Source organism: Equus asinus, chromosome 13 (assembly GCF_041296235.1).
Source record: "Equus asinus isolate D_3611 breed Donkey chromosome 13, EquAss-T2T_v2, whole genome shotgun sequence".
Taxonomy (NCBI): domain Eukaryota; kingdom Metazoa; phylum Chordata; class Mammalia; order Perissodactyla; family Equidae; genus Equus; species Equus asinus.
Genome location: NC_091802.1, coordinates 21,702,409 through 21,719,041, shown reverse-complemented (window position 1 = coordinate 21,719,041; position 16,633 = coordinate 21,702,409). Strand labels below are relative to the sequence as shown.

The 16,633-nt window shown below is 41.8% G+C and overlaps 1 protein-coding gene across 1 annotated transcript in view; it reads left to right on the top strand.

Moving 5' to 3' along the window:
- Window positions 1-7,195: 7,195 nt before the first annotated feature.
- CRLF3 (cytokine receptor like factor 3) overlaps window positions 7,196-16,633 on the top strand; it is a 43,644-nt gene continuing 34,206 nt past the window's right edge. The window contains exon 1 of the mRNA XM_044745415.2: window positions 7,196-7,630. Coding sequence (XP_044601350.2) covers window positions 7,211-7,630 — 420 coding nt within the window. The 5' untranslated portion in view covers window positions 7,196-7,210. The remainder of the gene's footprint in view (window positions 7,631-16,633) is intronic.

Sequence of the window (16,633 nt, the reverse complement as noted above, 5' to 3'; positions counted from 1 at the left end):
AAGGATTGCTTCCGGAGGCTGTGCGGACGGTACGCCGAGAGGGCCAGAATACTTCTTTGGCGAACCTACGGGAGGCGGGATTGCTTTACCGTGGAATTTAAAATTAGCGGGGATTTTGGAGATTCGAACTCCTCACCCCCAGTTTCACGGATGAGGACATGATTTGACTAAAGTATTAAATTCTTGGTAGCAGAATTAAAACGCTAGACTTTTGAGACACCAGGCTAGCCCCGATTTAAAAGTGGAAATTTGAAGGATACAGAAAAGGAAATAATTGGTTACATTCATCCCACATAGAATAAATATTATTTTGGCAAGGGTCCTGCCTCGAAATACGCCCATTCGGGGTCGCAGATTTCGATTCTTTACCCTTAATTTAGCTAAGGGGGGCATTTCTTCCCACGGATTTCGTCCGCTCAAGCAGCCTGAGGTCCTTGGCTCAGCTGGTTGGCGTGTGTTGAGCCGTCGCAGGATGCCAGTAGTTCGCTGGTTTGTAGCAATGATAATCTCATACATCATTTGCATTGTTTTCATGAAGTTGTTTAACCTTTACTTTTTTTACATTGAAGTTGTAATTGCACAAATATAAAGTATGTTTATTTTGTTTGAGTGCATAGTTTTAACTGCACGGTATGCAGGAGCTGAAACAACATATTAAATAATAACGGCAGGCCACCTTGTTAGGTCGGGTTACGCAAACTAATTTTAACTATTGACGTAACTGTGTCCATGTTTATGGTATTTGCTATTGTCCTGACAACATAAAGAGTACAAATTTCTCCAATGAAATTAGCGGTAATTACTTTTTCTTTGAAAATTCTTAGCCCTCGGTTAGGGTTTTCAGGAAGGGAGACTGCACTACCTTCAGTCTTCTAAGTTTTGTTATTTTGGTTTGGGTTTTTTAAATAACTAAATATGGGAGAAATTCTTGATCGCTGATTAATTGTATTTCATTTATTTATAGATAATGTGGGATGCTTTGCATTGACTCTCTGGAAGTTCCTAGAAGACAAGGTTGATGTTGCTGAGGTACCAAGTTTGGTTCTGGATGTATGAGTACTTCCTCAGAAATACACTTTAGAAGTCTTTTCCCAGATATGTTACCTTACTCCAAGCATAATTCACATAACTGTCTCCTCCTAGAATATCCTTGAGCCAGGTGACTGGGTTTTGATAAATCTGGCCATTTTCTACCTTAATTTTACTACTCAATGAAACACTAGCTTTGTGGGTGGTCACAGTTGTCCCTGCTCACTGTCTTGAGAGAGTTTCCAGGTCCTGGTGCAGGGTGTGGGAATCCAGGCAAAGCCTGTGGACTCCCTGAGTTAAGGAGATGGAGCAGAGTGTAGGGAGGCAAGGGGGCTAGAGTTTGCAGGACAGAGAACTGAAGAAGAGAGAAGTACACAGAGAGAATGCTCAGAGACTCATTTCTCTCAGACTCATTAGTGGGCTCTTCTGTAGAATGATCAGGAGATGAGCTGGGATTTTCACTGGGGAACTTCCCAGGGTTAATAGGTGAGGTCTTTTCTCTGGGACCATTCAGCTTCTGCTCCAATCTCTTTGGGGGCAGGGGTGGTTATATCTTGTGCAGTTGCATAGAAGCAATGGGAAGGGGTCACCTAAATGTATGGAACAGGGCAATGGACCTGGAATATCAACTCTAATTTTAACTGATGTCTCCTTCTCTCAGTCCATACTTCATGAACTATGCTATTCTATTCTATGCTATGCTATTCATCCATCCATCCATCCATCCGTCCATCCATCCATCCATCCATTTGTTCCGTAAATACTATTGAGTGCCTGATATGTCCCAGCTATGAACAAAGCAGCTATTAAAAAGAAAAACAGACAAAATCCCTATCCTCTTAGAGTTTATATTCTAGTTGGAAGAGACATGTAATAAAAATGATAAATAAGTAAAATATATGGTGAGAGGTATAAATGCTGAGGAGAAAATAATGCAGGAAGTAGGATAAGGAAAGAAATGTCTAGATGGGGTTGCAATTTTTTTAAGTGACTAAAAATTTTAAAAGGATGGATCTGAGGCCTTCTAGCCTGACTTTCTCAGAAATCTCCGGGCAAAAGTGGTCCAATTCTGATTGGTTCACCTTTGCAGTTTAGGATATAACTTCCATCAGTTGGCTAGAGGAATTACTATTCCTCCATTCACTTTCCATCTTCCAAAAATTTGTGGAACTCTCTAGTGCTCTTTTATGTTCTCTACTGTTCTGCTTGACCTTAATCCAGTTTTAAAGTGTTATTTTGAAGGGGTTTTAAGCATATGTGGCCAATCCAAGAAGAGCGTTAAGACAGCTCAGGGTTCACCTTCTCCAAGAAACTTTCCCTGATATCTTCTTCCTTCCAGTTTGCCTTGGGCTGGATTAGGTGGCAGGTCTCTGCTTGTACTCATTGCACTCACTGCATTATATTATAGATTTCTGCTTATATGTGTGTGTTCCCTCCACTGGACTAAGAAGGCAGGTCCTTGGTCTCATTCCTATTTTGATTCCCAGCACCTAGCACAGAGCCAGACACATACCTTGTACTCTTTAAACTTTTTAACATTTTTTTTTAAGGAAGATTGGCCCTGAGCTAACATCTGTTGCCAATATTCGTCTTTTTTTTTCTCCTCAAATCCCCAGCACATAGTTGTATACTCTAGTTGTAGGTCACTCTAGTTCCTCCAAGTGGGACACTGCCACAGCATGGCTTGATGAGCAGTGCTAGGTCTGCGCCCAGAATCTGAATGGTGAACCCCTGGTGCAGAAGCAGAGTGCGCAAAGTTAACCACTTGGCCACAGGCTGGCCCCTCTTTCAACTTTTTGTAAATGAATGTGTGCTTTTACATGGCCATATTATTCAGTCTTTACACCAGCCCTGTGGAAGATATTTACATTATTGTCAATTTACAGAAGTAGAAACTATAGCTCAGAGGGATTTCCAAAGTTAGTGTTTAACCAAGTCTCCAACTTCAACCTCTGTGCTTTTTTGCAATGACACACTGTAGTCAGTACACGGAGAAAAAGTGGAAAATGTCATTTTCTCTCCAATATTATATCCCCTTCTCTTGATAACCATGACTGTTGTTCTGGTATCTACACTTCCCCTACTTGAACCGCATACTTGGGGAAAGCTAGCTCTACCCCTGGCTCTGGATCCACCCAAACTAATCTGCATAATCCAGCCTCCTGACCACAGTCAGTTATTGGTCCAAAGGTGGGCATGTGACCTAGTTTGGGCCCAGAAGACAAGCGAAGAGATATTCTGGGTGCCCCTGGGAGATAAGCATGTTTCTACTACTGATATAGGTCCAGGAAGGAGTTCTACTCGTTCCAGAAGGTGTATAAAATTAAACAGCCTTAAAATAAGGTAATGGTATAAATGGGAGAGAAGAGAGTTGCAGAAGTCTGACCTTTGAATCAAACTAACCCTAAAGTTGGTATTAGATAATGAATCCCCTTTATTGTTTAAGGTAGTTTGAGTTGGGTTTTCTGTAACTTGAACTGAAGGTATCCTAAAGGCTACAAGATGAAAGGAAGGCAAAGGAAAAGAAGGAAAACGAGAGAGGCTCAAGATATTAATGACCTATGTAAAAGATGTAAATATATACTAAAGATATTTAGGAACATTCTGAATAAATCAAGAGGCCATTGAGATAAACTCAGGAAAGACTGACAAAACAAAATGTATGGACATATGTATAATATCAGCCTTGCCCCTTGGTCCCCTAACCTACCAACGAAGGAGAATTTTGCCTTCACCTCCTCCTCTGCAAGTTATCGACCTGGCTCCCCAGCTTCTGTGGTACAGAGCTGAGAGAAGGCACTGAAGAGACAGGTGGGAAGGGGAAAGCTGGGTATCAGGAGGTTCGCGTTGAGAAGGGAAGAAGGGATTGAAGGAGAAACTCCAGAGCACCAATGGGGAATAAGAGAATGGGTGTGGAGAAGAGGATATGGAGCAGAGTTTCTATGACTTATGGAGACTGTCAGGAGATACAACAATTTAATGCAACACATGATTCTGGACTAGATCTGTTGGCTGTAACGGGCATCCTTGTGACAATTGGTTAAACTTGAATGGGAGTCTGAGTGTTAGATGGTAATAAAGTATCAATGTTAAATTCCTGGTTTTGATGGTTGCTTTGTTAGTTTGCAGGAGAATGTACCTGTAGGATATTAGCAATTTACTCTCAAATGGTTTATTCAGGAAAAAAAAAAATTTGCACTGTATCTGCAACTTCTCTGTAAGTTTGAGATTTCTGTAAATTTGAGTTTTCAAAATTTAAACATATATAGCATATGTAGCATATAAAATCTTTTAAGAGGCACAAGTCAAGGGGCTGGCCTGGTGGCATAGTGGTTAAGTTTGCACGCTCTGCTTGGGCGGCCTGGGGTTCGCAGGTTCAGATTCCAGGCACAGACCTACACACTGCTCATCAGGCCATGCTGTGGCAGCATCCCACATACAAAATAGAGAAAGATGGACACTGATATTAGCTCAGTGACAATCTTTCGCAAACAAAAAGAGGACAATTGACAACAGAGAGTAGCTCAGGGCCAATCTGCCTCACCAAAAAAAAAAAAAAAAGAGGCATAAGATTAGAATTATCTCAATTATTTTGGTTGCTGGACAGTATTTCTTTGTATGAGTTGCTATTCAAAAACTAAGTCCTAAGATTTACTTAGTTCTAGCTAGGTGATTCTAAATAATGTGTTAATAGTATTGTGTGCATAAAGGGGAGTCAGAGAGCAAAAAGTTGTCAGTTTGTGCTCAGTACAGTTAGGAGCTTTCTGAGAAGAGGCTGAAGAGAGGAGAGAGGAAGCTTTTACTAAGCGGATGACCAAAGTATTCTGGACTTAATCCATGTTTACTAAACAACTCTCTGGTTACAACTTGACTTTCCAGCTGTTACAGTTTTCTTGGCAATTATGTTCTTATCGTAAATAAATAAATTAGCAAGTTGCTTTGTTTGTTTCTTGTGAGTCTTACTAGCATGAGGAGTCTGTCCCCCTGAATCTGCTCACCTGTGAGTACACTGAAAAGTCAATTCTAGACCAGTGTAATGCCATGGACATACCAGCTCTGTAAAACGCTGTCTGATGGCCTGCTGGCTTCTGTCATTGCCACCTCAGATCAGTCTTCCTCTCTGTTATCAACCAGAGTTTTTACTCTTTAGGAATTTGTGCTCTAAAGTTAAAAACAATGCATCCCAAAATTTCAAGCCGGGGAAAGCAGTTTCACAAGATTTTCTTCATTTTTCTTTGTATTTTTGTATAGTGTGTATAGATTAGATACATATATCCTGCCTCTCATCAGTTAGTAGTTCAAGAAAATAAAGGTGAATAAGACTAAGATTAGTGTCTTGGCTTTATGGACGTTTTCCTTTTAGTTTTTTAAAATTTCACGTAGTAAAGCCACCCAGGGTGGGATCCAATTATGTTCAATTAGCTTTAGAGAGGACACAGAACACACTATGTCCAAGAACATTTAATAAATCCTGGGTTTTTTTTACTGATTCAGTCTGTGCTTAAATCCTCCTATTCCTTGAACCACTTAACCAACTTTTCTCCTGATTTTACTGTCAAACCTCTGTAAAAGCCCACATCCTAATTCAAGCCTCTGTCATATCATACCTGGACTAATGCCATGTGGTTTTTTCTTATTTATTCTCCTCCATCCATCCTGTGTATATTCATTTCACTGAACAAATATTTATTGACTATGTATTTATTACTCTACGCCATCCTCTACCTTTTCTTAAGACAGACCCAAGTCCCACCTCTCTATCATTTATCTTCCTAAAACATTGTTTAACAAATATCACTGCACATGCAAAAATCTTCAATGTCTATTCATTAAAGTCAGAGCTTCTTCTGTTTTTTTTTTTGAGGAAGATTAGCCCTGAGCTAACATCTGCTGCCAATCCTCCTCTTTTTACTGAGGAAATCTAGCCCTAAGCTAACATCCATGCCCATCTTCCTCTACTTTTTTTTATATGTGGGACACCTGCCGCAGCATGGCTTGCTAAGTGGTGCCATGTCAGCTCCTGAGATCTGGGCCCTGGAAACAGAACGTGCGAACTTAACCGCTGTGCCACTGGGCCGGCACCACGTCAGAGCTTCTTAACCTGAACTGCATGGCCCTTACTCGTCTTTTAACTTCATCTCCCAATGTACAATTCAGTCCTACCTCTCCAGTCAAAGTTGTAGGTTCCCCCTTTCCTAAACAAGCCACTTATGGTTCTATCTCCAAGTCCTTATACCCTTCCCCACGTAGTTTTGTCCACCTGGGGTGCCTTTCCTCACTCCTTTTTGTTTAGTTAATAATACCTTGATTCATTCAGCTGTTATTTACTGAGTGTTTACTAAGTGCCTGCCTACCTTATCTGCAGGATAAAGCCAATTTCCCATTTTCTCCAAGGGCTTCCCTTTTCTAAATGTTTTTAGTTCCAAGTGTCATTTACTTAGCACAAAACAATGTAGCAGAAAGAGCTTTACTTTAGTCTGGTCCAGGAAAGTAGGATCTAGCCTCTAGTCCAGATTCGCTGTGTAACCTTGAGCAAATCAGCTTGGCTCTCTTTCCAGACTGGGGCAACTTTCAGCTCCAACATCCCTGGCCAGAGGTCAGCAAACTATGGCCCAGGGCCAAATCTGACTCACCACCTGTTATGTATGGCCTCTGAAAGAAGAATGGTTTCTACCTTTTTAAACAGTTGAAAAAAGATGCAAAGAATATTTGGTGACACGCGAAAACTATGTGAAATTCCAGTGTGTGTCTATAAAGTTTTATTTGTACACAGTCACGCCCATTTGCTATGTTGCAACAGAGACCTTATGGGAAGCCTGCCAAGCTCTAAATTTTTACTGCCTGGCCCTTACAGAAAAAGTTTGCTAACACCCGTCCTGGACTTCTGCCAGGATTGCTGGTCATAGCGCAGGCCTCCGTCTTGGCTTCCTCATTAGACTACAAGCTTCTGGGAGGTGGGGCCCTTGTCTGATCCCTCTGAGCCTGGTGCCTGGTTCACAGTAACCTCCTACAATACCTGCCGGTGCAGGCATGCTCCTTTACTAGGGTGGTAAGGCAATGACGACTTCAGAGCCATCTGGGTTGAAATCCCCAGGGCTTGAGAAAGTTGATTCCCCTCTCTCACCCTCAGTTTCCTCCTCTGTGAAATGGAGAAGCAAGGAGGACTGGCAGTGAGGTTAGAATGAGATCAGATGTGGGAAGCACTTCGAAAAGTGTAGTTATTCACTTTTCCCTGACTCCGCGCGTGTCCGGAGGAAGCACCCCGTCCCAGGCGCGGCGCGGGAGCGGGGCCGAGGTCAGGGACCTAGCGGAGGGCGGCGCTGGGACCCGGCCGCCCGCCGCGCGCGGCTGTCAATCAAGGCCGCCGTGGGCGGGGCGGGGCGGTGCTTCCGCCTGCGCGTGGCCGCGCCGGGCCGCTCGGCGGCACCCGGGACAGTTAGGAGCCGCGCCCGCAGCCGCCGGCCGCGCGGCCGGACGAGGGGCGATGGAGCTGGAGCCCGAGCTGCTGCTGCAGGAGGCCCGCGAGAACGTGGAGGCGGCGCAGAGCTACCGGCGGGAGCTGGACCAGAGGCTGCAGGGGCTGCGGGAGGCGCGGAGGCAGGTCGGAGGGCCGCGCCCGGAGCGGCGCTGTGGGCCCCGGGGAGGGCGCGGGGTGCCCGGCGGTGGGCGAGGCAAGGAGGGCTCCGCGGGGTGGGATGTGCGAAAACTCCAGACGGAGAAGGGAAGAGGCGCTGATGTGCTGGGACACCCAGCAGGGTCTGGGGAGCGGGGAGGTGGGTGCTGGGGGAGGGTTTAAGGAGCAGGGACAAATTTGGGGCACCGCGGGAGAGCGCGAGGGGCGTTCCCTAAACTGGGGCAGTAATGCGCATGGGGGGTGGGGTCCGAGGTTGGACAGAGTGAGGAACCAGAACAAAATCCCGGGGCGTCACAGAGGGTGGTGGTGACTGGCGGAGTTGGGGGAGGCGAAGATTCTTTGGGAAGAGCTGCTGTGAGGATGCGGACTGGCTTTGGAAAGCCTCAGGAAAATGTGGGGCAGTGACTTGGGGAGACCTGACGGTGGAGGCAAAATGGATATTGGAAGGGGAGGAATAAAGAGAGAGAGAAGCAGGAGAGTTAACACTGAATGAATGGGATTAATGCCTGAAAGTGGTACTTAATATCTCATGTGATCTTGAATGCATGAAAAAAACCCATTTAGCGTAACCCCATTCTAGATGGTGTGGAATTTAAGGTGAAGCTGTGTTGCAGAGACAAAAGAAGGAAAATGAAACACTGGAGAGATGGAATACAAAGGTGTAGGGAAATAGAAACATTTAAAGAGGAGTGCTGAAAGGAGATGCTAAATATACTTTCAAGCGACAGCAGTGACCTGTTCCATGGGGACATGGCTATCAAAGATATAGGAAAGCCACGTGGTTTCTCTACACTCTGGAACATATACAGAAAAAGATAGAACCCCCTGTAAATGTGTAATAGGACAGATAATCCTCAAGCTACTCTTAACTTTTTGAGTGAGCGGGATTCCCTCAGAGTGGAATCGTTTGAGTGATTGGGAATCCGTTCAACATTTGAGGGAATGGGATCTCTCTACGTCGCACTTGGTATTAATCTATATCATCATCCTAGTCACTCCCGTGCTGCGTAGAATCTGAAAATGTCCAGCTGGTAGAATAGTGCTGTGATAACACTGCCTTTGGATATGGTCATTATTAAGGGTACTTACCATGCTTTAGGTTTTATATATTTTAAAATCCTTACGGAGCTGGTGCAAGCCAGGTGTCATTTGCGGTTTAGTAGCAGCAGTGGGAGCAAAATCTAGATATGGTTATCCTGATTTGGTGAATGCTTTTCAAGGTCTTCCAATGCATTTATCTTGATTTCCATTTGAAAACATCTGCATTATTCTTTCTGCTGTTTTGAAATAGAGCTTCTAAACCTAGGACATTGTTTAAAAAGAGATTAAAGTATTTCTTACATTTGGCTAAGGTTCCAGCCTGTTAAGATATGTTATATATGAGCAGGACTATTGCTTAACGTCATCAGCAATTAAGCAGCAGCAGAGTGGACGCTAAATGAATGAGCTCGGCACTCAGGAGTAGTACTTATCAATTTCTGGTGTGATATTGGATGCATTAAAATTTAGTATGATCCCATCTTGAATGGTTTAGTATTCAATTTCCAAAGCTATATTCTTTTAAATTTGTTTTTTTTTTTTTGGAGGAAGATTAGCCCTCAGCTAACTACTGCCAGTCCTCCTCTTTTTGCTGAGGAAACCTGGCTCTGAGCTAACATCCGTGCCCATCTTCCTCTAGTTTATACGTGGGACGCCTACCACAGCATGGCTGCCAAGCAGTGCCATGTCCGCACCCGGGATCCGAACCAGTGAACCCCGGGCCGCCGAGAAGCGGAACGTGCGAACTTAACCGCTGCGCCACCGGGCCGGCCCCTAAATTTTATATCCAATAATTTAAATACAGGACATACTTTCCTATAATTTAGTGTAATTTGCTATGGGTTTTTGTTTTGTTTTTGAGGCCCATTGTCTTGGGCTTGAGACAGAAAACTCTAAGAGACCATCCAACACAGTTAGGTTCCTGATGACATTGCCTTCTGACTAGACTGAGTAATCGTGGAGTTCTGTTTTGTGAACTGGAATGTGTTTTGTGCTGGTGCCAGTTACAATGTGTCTCTCCTCAAAGCTAGTGGATTGTACACGTTTGGGTTTGTAGAATAAGGCCTCTGTCAACTTGCATTTTAAGGAAGGTCTGTGTTACAAAAATGTTATCAAAATAAGCAGCTGCTTTTGTTTGGTGGTTAGGATATTTTTAGGGTTCCAGTCATTTTCAGAATAACTATGTGAAATAGATGGCTTTTTAGTCAAAGATTTTGCACGGAGGAGGAGAGCAGAGAGGAAGGATGCTCCCCTTTATATCTATTTTTTACTTGCTCATTCTCTTTCCTTTTGGCGTATGATTTTTTTATTGATACGTAATTTATATACCATAAAATTTGTGCCTTAAAATGTACAATTCAGCGGTTTTTAGTGTGTTCACAAAGTTGTACAACCATCACCACTATCTAATTCCAGAACATTTTCTTCACCTCCAAAAAAAATCCCATACCCGTTACCTGTTACTCCCCAGCCCTTGGCAACCACCAAATTACTTTCTGTCTCTATTTGAATTTGCCTGTTCTGGGCATGTCATAGAAATGGAATCATACAATATGTAGCCCCTCGAGACTGGCTTTCTTTGACTTAGCATAATGTTCTCAAGGTTCATCCATGTGATAGCATGTATCAGTACTTTAATCCTTTTTATGGCTGAATAACATTCATTGTATGCATATACCACATTTATCCATTCATCGATTGATAGACATTTGGGTTATTTTTACCTTTTGGCTATTATGAAAAACGTTGCTACGAACATTCATATACAAGTACAAGTTTTTGTGTGGACACATTTTCAATTCTTTTAGTATGTACTTAGGAATTGCTGGGTCGTATGGTTAACTCTTTGTTTAACCTTTTCAAGAACTCCTGGCATACTTTTTATCTTTGCTTTTGTTTCTTACCCTTTAAAAATCTCTCATGAAATTTGTGTCATATTAAGAAATCGTGTCTATGAAAGTCTAGCAGGAAGAAGAGTAAAAATCTTTTAAGTTATTCTGTCAAAAACAACTGCCAACATGTAGCAGTTTCTCCTCTTGTGGTTAAGTTTAGGCCCTACCCCCTGTCTTCAGAGAAAAGGAAGTTCTGTGTAGGAATGCAAGGGTAGTCTGTAACTCTTACTGTTTGAATAAGTTAAAGGCTAGATAATGTTTACAGGCAGCCTGGCCTAACGGGTGTTGAAATCGTTAAGAATAGTTATCCATAGCTCCCTGGAATTCTTGGTACTAAGATGTAAATACCAAAGAAATTAACTCCCACTCTTCTTAAATACTCATTTGTCCATTCGCTCAGTAAATATTTGTTGGATGCCTCCTGTAGGTCAGAGATACTTCTGGGTCCTAGAAATAGTGTGGTCAGGAAAACACACCACTGCCCTCATGGATTTACTCTTTTCTTTGATGGCTGATCATTAGACTGTTACCCCTAAAAATGAAACAAATAGGAAAAACCTAAATTCGTATGTATTCACTTTTAGATTTCACTTCCATTGTGTTTTCATCTCTTGTTTATTTCTACAGAGTTGGGTTTCCTGCTTGTTGTAAATAGAGATAGCTGATCAAGATGTCACATAGCGATGTCAGCTGGCACTACCTCCCAGAGTGGCACTACGTTGATGACATTGCCACTGTCCGGAGTCTAGTCCTTAAGCTGTGCGGTCCAGAAACTCCATCTTTGTGCGTTATCCAAGGGGGATTAGTTTGAGGTACTGGAAGTGCCTACAGTGAGAAATACCAGTGTTCTGGTCTGTGTTCAGTTATAGTTCGCTCTGTAAAATGAGTGTGTTGGCTTTCCTGTGCCTTTTAGTTCATGTGATTCAGTGTCTCTCAGGAGCATTGACAAAAGCAAGTCTCTACTCTTCAGAGTAAAGGGCCAGATCCTGGTACCTAATTAAGATATTATCTAGTGAGGACTCTGGTCAGTGGTGTCCCTCTGATCCTTGCTACTACGAGTGTGGTCTGTGACCACAGCAGTGGCATCATGACCTGAGAGCTTGTGAAGAATGCAGGAATCAGACTCCACCCAGACCTACTGAATCATAATCTGGACTTTAACAGGATCGCCAGGTGACATATGTAGACACATTAAAAAGTGAGGCACATTGCCTTAAGAGTATACCATTATTGCTTCATCAGCTCTCTACTGATTTCTGCAGTTTCATCTAAACTGTAGGTGTGTGTCATAAATTGTTGTGGTTTATCCTCAAGATTAAAACTAATGTACAATACCAGGTTCTCCATAGATCATTATTCCTGCAGGATTTGAAAACACATAGCATACTAGTTAAAAACTGGGACAGATACAGAACTGAGCGGAAAAAAAAAAAAGTTATTTCAGAAAACCAGGGCAGGAAGTCTTAGTAGCTCTGCAAAGAAAAGAAAGCTATTATTGCTTCTTTTATCTCCCACTTCCCCTTCTGTTACCGATTTTCAAAACAGTCCAGAAATCTGTTTGAAAATAATTTGTTACTGCAGTAGTATTTATACTGTCCCTATTACAGTATCCTAAGAAAAGGTTAAATCTAGAGCTGGGGAAAACCAAGCACAGATGAAATAATTTTAAGATAACCTATAATTCTGCCACCCTCAATGCTGTTAACATTATGGTGTATCCTTCTAGACATATTATTTTGCAAAATTGAGAGACTACTGTATATGCAACTTTGTATCCATTTTTTTCTTTTGGTTAACATGTCATAAGCATTTATTATGAAAATTTTCCCATGTGTAGTCTAATTTTTAATGCAGAAGTGAAGAGTCTATTGTATAGGTACTTATGGAGCATTTGTTGGTGGTAGGCTGATATATATTGGCTGAGGTATGCCAAAGTACTGAAAGCAAGGCTCTAGAAGCAAAACTAATCAACAACCAAGAGAAAAAAAAAAAACCAGCTGCACAGGGCCAGGCCTGGGGGCCTAGTGGTTATGTTTGGCTCACTCTGCTTTTGCGGCCTGGGTTCAGTTCCTGGGCATGGACCGACCCCACTAGTCAGTGACCATGCTGTGGCAGCAGCCCACATACAACATAGAGGAAGATTTTCCATAGATGTTAGCTCAGGGCACATCTTCCTCAGCAAAAAAAAAAAAAGAAAGAAAGAAAAGAAAGAGCTGCACTTATATTTGTGTGGAAAAGACCACATATTTACATTGGCTTTTCAGTCATATTTTCTCAAATAAGTCTTTTCACAAATTGTCTATAAACATGACGCTCTGAAAGCTGCTTGTTGAGTCCAAAACTCACTTGAAATATAGAAAAGTATAGAAGGGATTTGAAACAAGTATTCTGAATCAACAATGTTAAAATTAATGACGTTAATTAAAAAGTGAGGGTTGGGGCCAGCCTGGTGGTGCAGCAGTTAAGTGTGCACGTTCTGCTTTGGTGGTCTGGGGTTTGCCAGTTTGGATTCCGGGTGTGGACATGGCACGGCTTGGCAAGCCATGCTGTGGTAGGTGTCCCACATATAAAGTAGAGGAAGATGGGCATGGATGTTAGCTCAGGGCCAGTCTTCCTGAGCAAAAAGAGGAGGATTGGCAGCAGATGGTAGCTCAGAGCTAATCTTCCTCAAAAAAAAAAAAAAAAAAAAGTGTCACAGTGCCCACTTTTTCTCTCTAGATTTTATTTTCAATGTAAATTGTAGTGTATGTATAATTTTGATAGAGAAGAACTATTCTTATTACTATAAATCTGGTAAAAAATATGCCTAATTTGTGATCTAAAAAGCCGAACAAATGTAGGACAGGCTTTGATTATCGAGGAGTATCAATGAATCCCTTGTATTTGCAGTCGTTTTACTTTGTTAGCATTTGCCTCTGTTAGCCATGAGACCTTGAGAAACAACTTTCCTGATCCGCCCTTTCCTTATCTGTACAATGAAGTTGAGAATAGTACCTTCTTGGCCAATGTGGGAATTAAAATGAGAAATGTATTTAAAATGCTTAGCACCATGCCAGGGACATATGAAGTGCTTAATAAATATTAGCCATAATGATAATACCACTAAATATAATTGTTATTCAGGGTGATCTTCCCCTGCATCTCCAACTGGCAACTTATTCTTTAAATGTCCCCTGCTCTCTTTTCCAGCAGAATGCCCTTTTTGAGCTCTGATGGCAGTTTGTGGCTGTCCCACTTAAATGAGAACTTAATACGTTTTATTATAGTTATGTGTTCATGTAACTTTCTCTTTTACCAGAATGACAGTTTTTCTGAGGTTAGGAGCATGCCTTATTCATCTTTATAGCCCCAGTTCCTGGCACATACTAGACCTCAGTAAATATTGAATGAGTGCCTTTATGAATGTTGTGGGTGTAATTTTGCAGACATTCTTTTTAGATTGTCCATGGTCTTGATTATATGCATTCTATTCATTAATGCAGACAGTCAAGAATTAAACATTTGTTATATCATGTGATTTGGTTATTTGTTACCACATAAACTATGCCAAAGTGTAACGGCTTAAAGAGCAATCGTTTTATTTGCTTCCTAGTCTGGGGATTGACTGGGGCTCAGTTTTCCTGATTTTGCTGGCAGCACTCATGTAATTGCAGTGAGCTGGCAGCTGAGGCTGGAATGTTCAAGTTAGAACGTTCACATACCTGTTTGGAGCCTTCGCAGTAGCACAACTCAATTGGAACGCTGGCATGGCTGGACCTCGGTTCATCTCTCTCCTTTCCTCCCTTCCTCTCCCTCCCACCCGTCCCACTTTTCTCCCCCTTCTATTTATTGTCTCCAGAAAGAGAGCTGTACTTCTTACATGGTGGCTCAGGACCCGTAAAAGTGCGAAAGCAGAAGTTGCCAGGTCTTTTGAAGGCTGAGGCCTGGAACTGGCACAGCATCAGTTCCACTCTGTAGCTATGCACATTTGACTTCTTTGCTAGTCTCTGGCCCAGCCTATGTTCTAGGGGAGAGGACTGTTCAAGGTTATGAGTACCAGGAGGTGTGGTTCATGGTTCAGTGGGGGCCGCTAATGTAAGAGACTACCAAATCATAAAGATCTTCTTTTTGAAAGTTCAAATAAGCATTAAAAAAAAAGTCTAAGAGAGACAAGAAGGAAATCTAGCAGTGCTTAGGAGTCTATACACGAGTCAGACAGTTCAAATTCTCTGCCACTTTACTAGCTTTGTGATGTTGGCAAGTTCATCTGACTCCCATATGTTACTCATCTTACAGATGCTTTCTTCATAGGGTTCTGGTAGAATTTAAATGAGACCATAGGTATAAGTACCTGGCCTATAGCCGGTGTTCAGTAGATGATAGTTGCTGCTGAATTGTTATTGCCATCTTTATTATTTTTTTTAATGACTTGGTGTCAGTGCAAAGACAAATAGCTAATGCAGTACATTTCATATGAACTGAGAGGAAACATTTTGGTTAGCTTTTTCAATTTCAGTTAACTATTTTATATCTTTACTTTGTCTTTATTTTTGATCACTATGTTCTTGTTAGCTAATCGTATTTAAAGCCAGTCTCTAATTTTAAGATCGTTTTAGTTTCCTATTAGCAATTTTCCTAATTGGGAAAATAGATTCTTAGATTAAACTTGGAGGATAAAAATTCTTTTCTTCTATAAAGTCATGATGTTTTAGAGGAGATTCCAGTTACTTAATTTCCTGAAATATACACACATATTATATTATATTGATATAGCAACTATATATTGCCACTTAAAACCAGAGATGTCATAAATCAGATTCTATGTAGGTTTTATGACTTTTTGGTAACTAAACTGTGGACGAAGCTGGATCAGTTCCTGTTGTCTTGGAGGGCTGTGAAGTGTGTATTTACTAGGTTTTTGCATGGCTTAGTATTGATGTATAAACTCGGTGACTTTTTGGCATTTTGTGAACTCATCCTCAAGTTAAAACTTTGAAATTATAGTTGCTTTGGGATTAGATTCAACTGCAGTGGAAACTTTGTAAATAAGTTTTAATGGTCTGTTACAGTAGAGGTTTTAGTGGAAAATTCGTTTGGAATATTATCAATGTAAACAATGTATATTACAATTTCCTTTTGGAGACCTTGAGTTGTGTATCATTTGTATTCCTAAATCTACTTTGTTACTAACCATCACAGTTCTTTTGCCTAGAATGGCTAGGGAGCATTTGGGGCTGATTGGTTGTCTGCCGCAGGATTCTTCATGCAAGGACGAGAAATACGTGTTAAGAGCAGGACGTGTCTTCAGTCAATACATAATTTACAGGTTTACCTGAGAACTCTTTAAAATGGGATCTGTAAATACTGAACTGCTTCGTACAGTGGGAAGACCATGGTCCTTGGAGTCAGACTGTTTCTGGCACCGTGAAGCCTTGGGGAAGTTATTTGACTTCTTCGAGCTTTACTTTGTTTACTTTTTTTGATAAGTTAAACAATACAGATCCCCGTCTCAGAGTTGTGAAGATTTAGTGAGCTACCAACATGTTGGTGAACATATTGGAGCATGGTACCACATCGAATATGAAGAAATTCACCCAGCGGTGAAGTCTGCATTTTGAAATGAGTTCATAGAGCCAAGCAAATGAACCTCATTAGTCACATGATTGGATTAAAGGGGACTGAGGCTTTAAATTATGAACTATTTCAGGGAGAAGGAAGTGATGCCAAGGTAGCATCAAGTTTGAAACAGCAACGGTCGGGATTCTCTGAACAAAAGGGACCAAATTTATAATGAAAGTACAGGAGGCGGGTTTGGAAATGGATTCTCCCTTCCCCGGCCCTCTCACTGCTTTGTGTTCACATACTTCCTTTTTTTCTGAGGTTCTGAAACAAAAACAAAACATAGGCTCTGCAGCAGCTGAAGGAGCTTTTGAATTCTTTCTAAACAGGAAATTGACTTTACCTAACCGATGCACTTCCTGTGTGTGTGCCGTATCCGTTAAAGAGGGCGCCAGGCCCTCGGTGGTATAGTGCTCCACTGCAGAATTTCCTCTTGGTGGTG